Genomic DNA, 12,888 nt, shown 5'->3' on the forward strand with positions numbered 1-12,888 from the left:
TGCTCTCCTGTCAGCGCACGCAATATCTGAGTGAATGTTACAAGTGACAGGCTGCAGTTAGAGACAATTACATTTCAGGGCAGAATGAGCGACCATCTTCCAAACAAAGGAAGTGGAATTCTGCCTTTTTTCTTCTTTTTCTTTCAAGGAAAAACAGCCAGAAGACACGTGTTACACAACACGTATGTACAAAAAGGGTGTGGGCAAACTGTGAATATATTACACAACACTGTTAACATGTATGTTGGCTGCATTTGAAAAATAGAGCCAGTGATGACGATTCATCTTCATGCAAGATGCTGCGTCAGGTATTCACAGCCAAAATCGCAAGAACAAGATTTTTTTTTTACTTTAATTGTTGTATTTTGATGCAACCAGTGCATTTAAAGTGAAAAAAAACCAACCAACTACTTAACAAGGGGCGTATTGTGTGTTCCTATTATTTTTGATCACCTTCGTTTTGTGCTGCGTGTGTTCTACACCCTGTAATTGTGTCACAGACTGCACACAATTTCCAGTATATTGTGAAATTACTCGTCGTTGTTGTTCATTACTCGGCAATAATTGTGTAATAGGAACGTAAGATTTGGGTAATATTGCAATTAAAAATAAATAAAAATTATTAACTGTATATAAAAACTTGTCCCTTAACTTTAAACATAACAAGTTAAGCCTAAACCCTAAACTTCCCCAGTAGACTAGTGGTGAGGAGAGTAGACACAATATACAAGACACCAGTTTAATACCATATTTATACTTATATTTATGTTTAACAAACACACCTTTTTAAACCCAGTTTTTCTTTTCAGGAATACAAGTAAATGACTATAATTTGACATTTTAATCAAGAAATAACTTCCCCATTTTTTTTCTTTTTATATAACATGGGATAATGAATCTACTGTAAGCTCTGCGTCAGAGGTCACGCTGTTTCATATCGACTCATCACTTGAGTTAAAAATGTATTTTTCCTTAAACGACACTTCCTCCTCTTTGTCCACGAGGCTGTTTCATTACAGTTGTTGTTTTTGTGTCTCTTATCTGTGTGTTTTGATCTGATTTCACACTTTGCTGGTGGTGATTTGGTCCCTGCTGACTCCTCCCACTCGCAGGTGAGGGGTGGAGCAATGAGTGGCACTATAAAGATGAGTCAGTGCACTTTACTGCCAGTGTGTGTCTCTCTCTCCCTGAGTGTGTGTGAGTGTCTCAGTCTCACTGCATACCTGAAACCCCTGACCACTAAACAACACTTTTTAAACTGACAGGAGGTAGGTTTTTATTCTATATTCTCGATAGTTTTCATGTTGTTCTGCACCTGTGCGTAAGGTCAAATGTACCAAACACATTTGATTTGATTGATATTCTGAAGAAGTTGTCATTATTTTAAATATTTCTTGTGATTGCAGCAACATAAACATCTAACCTACCTAATAATGAGTTATTTTTTACATTTTTAATTGCATTTTTTGGACAATCATATTGTAGGGTGTTGGAGTGTGTCATTAATTTATTCCAACTACAGTAAGCACATTTTAGGTTGCATAAAGTAGATTCTTTTAAAGGGATAACTTAATGTAGTCATCTCTTCTTTTAACTTTACAAACCATTTTCTTTTCCAGCGTACAAATCCTGGAAATCGAATAAAAAAAACGTTGCATGCTGGGAGTCTCCAGCATGGAGTCCACATTGAAATCAGCAGCTTTGCTGCTCGCACTTGGTTGCTGCTGCAGTGAGTAACTCCACCGTTGTAGTTTTAACTTTCTTTCATTCATATATTAATTTTTGCAGGTTTTAAAACAATACCCAATGTATATTTATTTTTTTCTCAGATGCTCAGTCCATACAATCGATTTCACCAAAATATGCAAGCAAAGCTGGAGCAACAAGACTCACCATTAAAGGAAATGGTAAGAGATTGAATCCACAGTTTCAATGGTTTTAATGGTCCAACATTGTACTTTTATTATGTGTTAGTTTCTAGTTTTTAGAGGTGGATCATGGTCAATATGCAGTATACTTTACATTTAATATTAAAATGAAAGCCTCAATCAGAAGATTTATAGGCAATATTCTGGCATATAGGTATCAGATACTCTTCCAATTATGAGACATCAATAAAAAATATATTGTCTTAAAATGGTCTAAAAGTCTCTTGGTGGAAACCCAAATTAAGTTAAATCCAGATCCAAGTTTCATAGAAAATGACAGCCTATTTCAACATTCTGGCATCTTATTTGTACATTTGCTGTGAATTAAATATGATTTATTTAACTACTACAATATTTTTTGGGACAATCTTTATATAGAAATGTACATTTGCTGTGTGCATCTGAAGCTCAAGTGCATCTTTTGCTTGGTGGAAAACACTGTCAAATTTACTGATACTTGTAAGGGCATTTTCTGGATCCAGATCTGGACCATGATCCACCTTTTAGTGACCCCTGCTTTAGGTTATCATTCACAAACTGCAATATAACTTTTTTTAATAGTAATTACCTACTATAAGGAGAATAATAATTATTATTATTATTTTCAGATTTTGCACAGGAACGACAGTTCCAGCTGAATCCACAGGACGGCGCATTTGGAAACACTGTGACCCTGGTGTCGGACACCCTGTCTGTGCCCTGTGACGTGGAGAAAGACTCGACACACAGCGAACAGATCATGTGCTACACCAGGTGAGAACAGCGCTACACCCATTTGTACAGAACACGCCGCGCGTTCACGGCTGCGTATAACCGAGTCTTCTACTTTTGCAGGCCGATGCCGTATGGTCGATACTATGCCTATGTCAGTGTGGACGGAGTTCCCATTCCTAACAGCAGGAGGTGTCCTGGCAGATGGTACTCACACCACTGCAGCCTCAGAGTACGTTTGGAGCAACACAGACACGGATGGATGATGGATGGATGATCAGTTTATCAATCAGTGGGTGGATAGGTAGCTATGTAGGTAAATAGATAGCTTATCGGTTAGTTTAGTAGGTAGGTGGATAGGTCGGTAGACAGGTAGGTATATACATGCATAGATAGATCGGTAGGTAAATTGATCAATTGGTACATTGATGGGTAGATAAATACATCAATAAGTAGGTACGCTCTTAGAAATAAAAGTGCTAAGTAGAACCATATAAGGTTCTTCGGCTTGTCCTCATAGGAGAACCCTTTTTGGCTCCAGAGAGAACCGTTTTATAAAGATTCAACCTGGAACCCTTCTGGAGGGTTCCACCAAGAACCCTTTTAAATTCTCTGGATCAAAATAGTTCTTACTGGAACCATTAGTGTTACTAAGAACCCTTGAAAAACTCTTTCTTCGGGAAAGGGTTTTTCAGATGCAAATGGTTCCAGGTAGAACCTCAGCCCTTGTAGAAGAACCCTTTTGGAACCCTTATTTCTAAGAGTGTAGGTAGGTACATACATACATACATCGATGGGTAGATAAGTAGATAGATTAATAAGTAGGTAGGTAGGTGATTTGGTAGGCAAATAGTTTGATAGGTAGGTATATCGATGGATAGATGGGTAAACCAATGGGTATATAGGTATGTAGGTAAGTATATTGTTGGATTGATATGCTAATCAATGGGTAGGTAGATAGGTAAGTGGATGAGTTGTAGGTAGGTAGGTAGATTAATGGGTAGAGAAGTTAGATTGGTAGATGGATTGGTGAAAACAAATCAAATAATCATTACTAACAAAAATTCATTAATACATACTGTACATTTGGATTTCCCTCACCCGTTTTCTTTCTTATTTTTTACCCTCAGACTGCATGGTTTCGCACCCCAACTATCAGATCAATGACACCAAAAACTGGTTTCCCAGGTACGGTGCTTAGTCCGATAGCATGTTGTACTGAAATCTGCTTGAATTTAAAATGAATGCCTCTAAATAAAAAAACAACAACACTGCAGGCTCACTGATCAGCATGGGGGGACTGACCTACACGGACGTGTATGGAAACAACGAAGAGGCGAGCACAAATGGCCTTCTAGTCAGATTTGTCAGGTATGAAATGTGAATAAAACTTAAAGAGTTCAGATTAGTACAAGCACTTTATTTTGAGGTCCTCGTAATAAGCTGCAATTATGCATTATTAAAGATTAGATGCTCTTAGTAGACACTTCATATAATGGGGTAAACATTAACAAGGAGGATTAACTGTACATTAATATATAATAAAATATTCAAGTAAAATAATTCAGATGTTTAAAATGAAAAGAAAGCTGTAAAAGGAAAGGTGTGTTTTAATATAGACATTTAACTCCAGTCACATTCTCCATCTTGCAGAGCCTACATGGGCAGTATGCTCTGTGACCTGCTTAAACCTGACTCAGATGAACGGTAAGTGAAATGAAATCACATGACAACACATTATGGAAAATTAAATTTAAATACATATATATATACATATGTGTGTATGTGTGTATGTGTGTGTGGTCATTGTGTCCAGCAGTAAAAGTCTTTCAAATGTTTCTAAAGATATAACCTCCGCCTGGATGCAGAAAACTCATGGTGGGGAAAGATGAGCTGCAAAATGACGGGAACATATATTGGTGAGGTTTTCTTTTTCCACACTTGAAGATGCTTAAATATACATTATATATGTGCACATACCACTGTATGGACAAAATAGCTGCAACTCCATATTAAAGCATCTGCATATGTATTTGAGTATGTCACTACAGTCCCTGTTGGTGTAATGGTCAGGCGTCCCTGTACTTTTGTCCGTAGACTGTATGTTTACATCCATATGTCTTGTTTTGTAGAAAAGAAAAATTGAGACTAATGGCTGTAAATTCTGTTTTGTTTCCACCAGGGCATCACAACCTGTCTTACATTCTGGATGCGGACTATGGAAGGTACAAGCTTCACATTTTAACTGCACTTCCACAAATGACCACTGGGCTGTATTAATGTTGTGTTATTTTTTTTTATTCACAATACACAGGTCTGCTACTGAAAAGCATCTGTACAGGGTTTCATCACTGAACAAGCTTTCCATGTTCGAGACTTATGCAGGTAACTCAGACTGCAAGATTTTTAAACACATTAACACATCCTAGAGAAGAAGAAGACAAAAGATAAATTCATTTTCCACAAGAAACTTCTCTGCATGGTGTTTCTTCTTCTTACTGTGGAAAAAAAAACTTCTTGCTTTTTGTTTGTTTTTAAATCAGAGGTGAAAGGAGTCTCTCCATCCTGGGGCAGCGTCCTGGGCGGAACCCTGCTGTCCATCCCAGGCCGATATTTCGACGAAACTGACCTCCCAGCACGTGTTCTCGTCGGAGGTAATCGCCGCCTTCAGAGTGGAAACAACAACAACAAAAACTCCAGCTTTAGCCAGTTACGAATCTAAATGCCCTGATACTGTTCTCCCACCGTGCAGATTGTTCAGCAAGAACAAATGAATGTGGCGTGTCTCCAGCAAACAAAACCCAACACACTGTCCGGGCTTAAAGTCACGCATTGATAACAATCCCTTTCAACACAACAGGATGTGCACATACTTCACAACAAAAGAAAACTGTGAAGAGTGAGAAACTTCAGAGAGCATAGAGCAGCCAGCAGACCATGACAGCGTCTTTCATAATATTTTCACTTGTCATTTTAACAGCCTGTTGACTCTGAACTACAGTTCAGTTTTGACGCTTTTGTTTTGGAAGCCATTGTTCCTCATTCAGCGCCCTTTGATGAGCGCGCTACAATCTGACATGCGAGCACGGAAATGTACGGATGATGAACACCGTTCAAAAACCGAGCATTCGAAATTCCTTCGTTATCACCGTTTTCAGATAACAAATTAAACTGATCAAAGTTAAACAGCCATTACTGTATATGTGGCCCTGGCTACTGTATTACCTGAGCTTTAGCGCAGCCCATGGTCAAGGGGAAGGGAATTGGGCTTGTGACCGAAGGGTTACTGGTTTGAATCCCCGCCAAGTTGAGGGCTGGGTTACTCCTGAGAGTCCTTAATTGCTCGTTTTTGATTGAACACACAAACATGACCCCATCCATTGGGTTGGCCACCTCCAGTGGGAGTGTTGTGTCAGGAAAAATGCACACCTTTTGCCTGCATGCATCATATTAGATAAGTAGATCTATAAGATGGTACGTAGGTATCCATAGATCGATCTGTAGGTACAACGATCAACTGGTAGATTGATGGGTAAATGGGCAGATCAATAATTAGGTGGATGGGTAGATGGGTAAATTGATGGGTAGATAAGTAGATAGATTAATGAGGAGGTAGGTAGGTGGTTTGGTAGGCAAATTGTTTGGTAGGTCGGTAGGTAGGTAGGTATATTGATGGATAGATGGGTAAATCAATGGGTAGATAGGTAGGTAAGTAGATGAGTGGTAAGCAGGTAGGTATATTGCACAACTTTTGCCTGCATGCATCATATTGCATTTTACATTTTACTAAGTGCTTCTAATACCATCCCAAAATGTACATGATGATTGTAAATGTATGATAATTACATCTAAAACTATCAAATAGCTGTTATATCACTCTGATGAAGTTCAAATATTGATATATCCCATGTATTTCTCTCCTCTTGTCAATATAAAGTAGCATTAAATGTCAATTCAGTGCCTCAATTATCATATTTTAGGGTTAAGGTTATATTATTGTTTTGTGAGGTTGTGGAACGTTATCGTGAACCTCCGTTCACTCTGTTTTTTTTTTTCTTCTCCAGGCCTGCCGTGTGAAATCGAGAGTTTGTCTGACGACTTGATTACGTGCAGGACTGCCGAGAATCACATGAACAACAACACGAGCATCTACCCAGGTGAGAGCATGCCGTCTCCAGACGACAATTGTCTCGGACAGTCGCTGCCGCGTGAATTTTGTTGCTGTGTCATTCTCTGAACAATGCGTGAATATCACCTGTCAACGTGATTAGGGGAAGAATGCGAAGTATCTGTCAACAAAACCTTTTTCCACACATCGCAGTTCACCGACTCTCAGGCGACTTTGATGTGCCTTCTTCTGTAACCAGATAATCTGTTATCACACTGCGACAAAGGAAGGTCTTTTAACACACATTATATCAAATGTCAACGTACCTGATGTCATCAGATAGAGCCATTTCGTCTTTGAAATGAATAGATTTAGATCAGCACATTTTAATACCGTTTTCCTGGACCAAAAGAACAAAACCATGGTGATGATTAAACTGAATTTTACAATAGAGAAAACCCTACGGTTCACAGAATGAGCAAACACAAGGCATCAGTGGCTATTTTTGGTTCACCATGTCACTCACTGTGTTTCCAGGTAGCAGAGGTTTGAAGATGGATGTGTGGAATAACACAAGACCCCGTTACTTGACCGACCTCTGGAACTACAATGAGAACTCAACAGGATATTGGTCGCAGTGGATTGATTCCATGCGCCACACGTTTCCTTTAGAACTCGACACTTTCGGCACCCGAACCAGAGGCTTCTTGGTCCCACCGTCCACTGGCAACTTCAGGATCTACCTCCACTGCGATGATCGATGTGAACTCTACCTCAGCAACTCCACTCAGCCAGAGCACAAAGTATGAAAGGAGACTTATTAATATAATGCTGTTAAAGGTGCATTATGTAATAAATCTAAAGCAGCTGGCCGTAAAATCCTCCTAATATGTCACAGAGACTCAGGAATAATGTTCATATAACAAACTGAACTCACCAACAACAACAGTACAGACAAAATATTCGCATTAAAATTTTTTTTTTGCAGACTGCAAATCATGTTTATGTTTTGAAATCATGTTTTGGCATGTGGCGCCACCTACCGCCGTCTACCAATCACTGCAGTTAGTAGAGTCTCAGCTGCCGAGCAACCACAGGCTGCCAGTTACATCAGAAAACGAACTTAAAAGACCTCGGTATTTTGAATTTGAATGTAGTAACCATTTTTGGCCACATTCTTACATATGGCACCTTTAAATATTTTTTTTTTTTTCCATATCACATTTGTTTTTTTTTATGTCCCCTTCTTCAGGTTAAAATAGCATACCAGCCGTATTATGTCCGGGATTACAACCATATGAGTTCACAGAAATCTGAAGTCCTGGCTCTAGAGAAAGGAAAACCGTGAGTATGGTTCACCACACCAAAGATCATTAGACCATATTGCATCTTTTTATTCACCATTACTTAAAAAAAAAAATAATAATAATAATGTATTTCTTAAGGTACTACATCGAAATTCTACATCTAGAGGGTGGCGGGGCTGCAAGTATCAACATTGGCTTGTTCAGCGAAGTCGGTACTTTCACAGAAGACCAGACGGATGATGCTGTGAACGAGGTTCAGAATATCGAGGCTGACTATGACGTGTTTGATGAGGAGCAGGTATGTGGTGGTTGACTTGATGCTAACCTGTTTATTTCCTCCAGCAAGGACGTTAAGTGTTTAGCTGCGTTTGTATGTGAGCAGCATAACTTAAAATGAAATGCATTCATTTGGCTATACTGGCCTGAGAATAAAGGGAACTTGGCTTGTAACCAGAGGGTTGCTGGTTCGAATCCCAAAAGGTCAAGGGCTGGGGAACTCTGAGTGAGGTATTGGACACCTTAAACGAGACCTCAGCTACTGGGGGCCACATCCGGGGTAACAAAAATCTCTACAAAATCAAATAATGAGTGACAAAAAAGGGGGTTTATTGGCCTGATTAAAAAAACAAACAAACCTGTTTTAATTGATTTATAGTAACATTTAGTATTTTAACTGTATATTATACATTGAATGAGAAATGCATTTTTTTGAAGATGTATGACTACCTAAAGTTATGGTCCTTTGCTAACATGCTAAAAGATGGAAAAAACTAGCCTGCATGTGTCCAACATAAAACTCCAATATTTCAACTGGTAGATTAAGATTAACACAAAAACATTTTGTGAAATAATGAGCTTTAAAGAGTATTATTGGGCAGTTTCTCTTTTTCTCTTTTTTGACAGGTATTGTAGGTTGTTTTAGCCATGTTTGCTACATTTATGCTAGCACCACAAGTAAACGTAACAGGCTAAAGAAAGTCGTCAGAAAATTCAAATAATTCTGAAAAGCGTTAAATGACACACATTGATATATATTTTTTTTGATGATTCTCAGAATGTGACTTTTGGCTCGTGGCCCACTGGTGTCTCCAGTGTCAAAGAGGTTCAAAAAGTGACTGTTAGCAGCAGCTGCGCTAGCCACCTGTGTGGGAGCACCTTCTTCAGGCTGGGCTACGGACAGGCCATGACAGGTAATGTAAAAAACAATAGTTGAAAAAGAAAAAAATCAGTTGAGATATTGTTCAGCTTCTTTACCTTTTTGTGTGTTCTATACTTTTTCATTTTTAATTGATGGAAATATTATAGATGGAACCAGTGAGCTTTGTTTTTGTCTTCTTTAGCACCACTCCAAGTCAGTGTCTCAGCACTTTTAGTGGAATTCGCATTGAACAACCTCTGGTCCATCAAACCTGACACAGTTGAAGTCTCTAAACAGGACGACAGCGACGGATCTCACTTCACAGTCACATTCAATTCTGACAGAGGTAAGAAAAGGCAGAGAAACGAGCAAACTCCAACGTTGCACCAAGCACTTGCTTACTTCTTGCTCTTGTTTGTACCCAAATGTTTAAATGCACTTATTGTAAGTCACTTTTGCTAAAAGCTTCTGCTAAATTACATGTAATGCAATGTAATGCTTTGTTTGCTTGTATGCTTGTATGCTTATGCTTGTATGTGCTAATAGTGTAAAGAATGTTGTTCATTAGTTATCATTAGTCATCGTATATTTGGTTTCTGGAACAAAACACAACAAATAGAGGCTTGATTATGTCTCTTTTTTTGCATGCAGGTGATTTCAGTCCTCTTCGCTCTGAGGTGTTTGGATCTGACACTAACGTCACTGTTGTTGAAGTTACCAAGGGGGTAAGCAACATGGAGTCCTTCACTCTGATGTGGGGGGGTATCCCGACAAAGCCCATCGCCTTCAACGCAACTGAGGCCGAGGTTTGACATTCCTCTTTACTCACATATTTAGAATTTTCACTTATTCCCCTTGGGAATTAACAGGTGTGTTAAGAAGGATAATACTTCTACAATGACTTGTGTTTAATGGATGTTCAATAGCATTTTTACCAGAATTCCAGACTCCAACCAAACCAATTCTTATGAGCTGTAAAATCTTAAAATAAGGACTCATAAAGTGAACGTACCTTTAAATACAATGTGGAAAACGGCACAAACAATATTGACTCACTCTCTTGTGACTGTGAAACAGGTGAAGTCAGCTCTGGACGACATGATGTCAGCCGAGTGTCCTCCTGAGATCCAGATCACCGAAGGCACCACTGTGAAATATTTCAAAGACTTTGAAGACGGCGACTCTGACGTCAGTGAATGTTAATATTGTCCCGTATCACGCTTTTTGACTTGTTTATAAGACCAGTGTGTGATAAGGATTGTCATTGTGTCCTCACTAGTTTGACAAGGAAGCGGAAGGGACTCCTGTCAAATACACTGCCTTCTGTGGTCAGTGGTCAGTGAAGAACGCTCAGATCCTTTTCAAGGACACGTACACAAAAGCATCCGGAGGCAGATATGGATCGGTTTCACTGGACCAACACAGCATGGTAAAACACACGATTACTTCATGTTATTGTATTTGGAAACATTTCATATCAAGGTCCTCAAATTGAGCATTTGCTCTCACAGTCTCCACATTGTTATCGACATGTGCTTGTATAACTTGTATAAAGTTTTTCCACAGTATTAAAAACCAATGTCTCTGTTTCTTTTGTCTTTCAGCTTTGTTTTGCCTACAAGGGGAAGTTAAAAAATGAAGTTGGAATGAAATTCACTTACACTGACGTAGGTGGCACGGGCCGCACGGAAACTGCAAAGATCATCACAGTCTTCAATCAGGGAGAAAAGTCAGTGAACAAACAAAAGACACACGTCGATATCATTCAAATGCGATTGCAGCCTCATTATTACTCCTTCACAGGTGGAGTTACAAATGCATGGACATGAAGAGCTCTGTGCAGACACTGTACGCTGGAAGCAAGTACAAGCTGCTGGAATTTTACCTCTACAAAGACGACTCTGGAGAAGACTTCTTCGCCGATGCCGTTCACATTGGAGATACGGCCACCACATATGATGAAAATGGTAAATGCATCGATAGTTTGATTGCTTATGCAAAGAGTAGAACAGAATTGACCACACGTCTTTCATTAATACCGAGACTAAAGTGTTTCAATAATTGACTTGATTGATAACATTGTGTGGTTCTCTCTCAGCCCTTGTCCTCAGGAGGAGGCCCCCGCCTTTTGAGTTTGATGGTAAGGCCTTTGAGGAGATCTCTGTTGAAAAAGGCCTTTCGGACATAAGCTACAAGATTAAAGCCATGCCAGTAGATTGCGCCGTCGGTTTCCCCATGTTCGAAGTTGGCTTCATGCAGGTAACTAGAGATTTCTGCGTATGAGTAACTGTTTCATATTGAAGGTTCATCTTGTGATTTTTAGCACTTGGAAACCCAAATATGGACATATTTGAATCTGAAATTAAAGTAAGCAGTGGACTATATACACTTGGAAGGGAAACTTAAATGTTTTAAAGCAGTGCTATGCAGGATTTTTACCCTAATTTAACAGCTTCCAAGTCATTGTTGCACACACACACACGGGAGAGGAAGTGTCTGTTGAAATGTGAAACGCTTGAAAGAAAGATGTCTTGAGGTTGAGACAGAGTCTGTGGGAGGAGCACACTCAGAGAAACGTGAAGCAACAATGTGGATTCCCTAATCTGCTTGGCTCCTGTTCTGTGTCTTGAGAAATAAGATCCAGACAAAGCCAAAGCCCGAGGCCAGAAATCAAACCCACAGCACCACCCAGATTACGTAGTATAGTTCTATTTAAAGTAGCACATACGGCAATTTACCTTGATAATGATTCCTAGCAGAGAGGGCATGGTGACTCATACGAGCTGCTGTGATTGATTTCAATTAAATCTCCATTCCTATCTCATTCTACGAGTGTTTGCATTCATTTACAAGTTAAAAAGTCATTTTGTCTCTGTGGAGGTTTTCATGAGGGAAAAGCTTGTTAAAGATTACAGAAGTCAGGATTGACATACAACTTAAGAGTACTTTAAGACTTTAAGTACATGTTGTAACTGTTTCCTCTTTGCCTGACATTAAAGATGACAAACAGCGGTGAGGAGATGGTCGAGTACACAAACGTCACCGTCACTCGCCCTCACAGAGCCTCGCCCGCTCTGACCGGAACCTTTGACGTGGAGTTTAACGGAGGCCGAGCTGAAGGTTACACGCACACTAAACATGTGTACTGTGCTGTATTTGAATTGTAAAAAAAAACATAATATATCAGTGCTGGTGGAGCAATGACGGCAACACCTGTGTTTGTCTGGGGAGTATCCCGAGTTTTCATCATACTCTTACTTACAAACCTCCAGCCTCCTCCTGACTGTCACTGACTTACAATCACTTACTTCATTCAAGCATTATTATTATTTACCTTTTTTACTTTATTTCTCTTTTTTAACTTTCTTTCTTACTTTCTTATTTGCTTATTTTCCTACTAACTTACTTCTGTATTTATTCACTTATTTGATTTCTTACTTATTAACTTAATCAATTACATTCTTACATAGTTTTTTGTAGTACTTTATTTATTTTACTTTATTTTACTTACTTAACTACTTTCTTATTTACTTAATAACCTTCTTACGTACGTATTTCTATTCCTATTTAATTAATCTATTTCTTAATTTCTTATTTACTCACTTAATTTCTTTTTTTACGTACTTACTTTCTTACCTGCTTACTTACACATGTACATGCTTATTTACTTAATTTCTTACTTAGGCGTACATATTT

General features: G+C 38.9%; 1 protein-coding gene across 1 annotated transcript in view; it reads left to right on the forward strand.

Annotated features, from left to right (window-relative positions):
* Nucleotides 1-1,674: 1,674 nt before the first annotated feature.
* The window catches only part of pkhd1l1.1 (PKHD1 like 1, tandem duplicate 1), a gene marked incomplete at both ends in the record, with an annotated part of 41,752 nt that continues 30,538 nt past the window's right edge, over nucleotides 1,675-12,888 (forward strand). The window contains 24 exons of the mRNA XM_083899562.1: nucleotides 1,675-1,729; nucleotides 1,830-1,907; nucleotides 2,537-2,681; nucleotides 2,763-2,871; nucleotides 3,770-3,827; nucleotides 3,917-4,010; nucleotides 4,293-4,346; nucleotides 4,485-4,558; nucleotides 4,822-4,864; nucleotides 4,954-5,024; nucleotides 5,183-5,293; nucleotides 6,704-6,809; nucleotides 7,292-7,550; nucleotides 8,000-8,091; nucleotides 8,193-8,352; nucleotides 9,109-9,244; nucleotides 9,395-9,538; nucleotides 9,844-9,998; nucleotides 10,270-10,384; nucleotides 10,485-10,621; nucleotides 10,797-10,921; nucleotides 10,996-11,159; nucleotides 11,291-11,451; nucleotides 12,192-12,312. Coding sequence (XP_083755688.1) covers nucleotides 1,675-1,729; nucleotides 1,830-1,907; nucleotides 2,537-2,681; nucleotides 2,763-2,871; nucleotides 3,770-3,827; nucleotides 3,917-4,010; nucleotides 4,293-4,346; nucleotides 4,485-4,558; nucleotides 4,822-4,864; nucleotides 4,954-5,024; nucleotides 5,183-5,293; nucleotides 6,704-6,809; nucleotides 7,292-7,550; nucleotides 8,000-8,091; nucleotides 8,193-8,352; nucleotides 9,109-9,244; nucleotides 9,395-9,538; nucleotides 9,844-9,998; nucleotides 10,270-10,384; nucleotides 10,485-10,621; nucleotides 10,797-10,921; nucleotides 10,996-11,159; nucleotides 11,291-11,451; nucleotides 12,192-12,312 — 2,767 coding nt within the window. The remainder of the gene's footprint in view (nucleotides 1,730-1,829; nucleotides 1,908-2,536; nucleotides 2,682-2,762; nucleotides 2,872-3,769; nucleotides 3,828-3,916; nucleotides 4,011-4,292; nucleotides 4,347-4,484; nucleotides 4,559-4,821; nucleotides 4,865-4,953; nucleotides 5,025-5,182; nucleotides 5,294-6,703; nucleotides 6,810-7,291; nucleotides 7,551-7,999; nucleotides 8,092-8,192; nucleotides 8,353-9,108; nucleotides 9,245-9,394; nucleotides 9,539-9,843; nucleotides 9,999-10,269; nucleotides 10,385-10,484; nucleotides 10,622-10,796; nucleotides 10,922-10,995; nucleotides 11,160-11,290; nucleotides 11,452-12,191; nucleotides 12,313-12,888) is intronic.

Source organism: Microchirus variegatus (genome assembly GCF_963457635.1).
Source record: "Microchirus variegatus genome assembly, chromosome: 13".
NCBI classification, from domain to species: Eukaryota; Metazoa; Chordata; class Actinopteri; order Pleuronectiformes; family Soleidae; genus Microchirus; species Microchirus variegatus.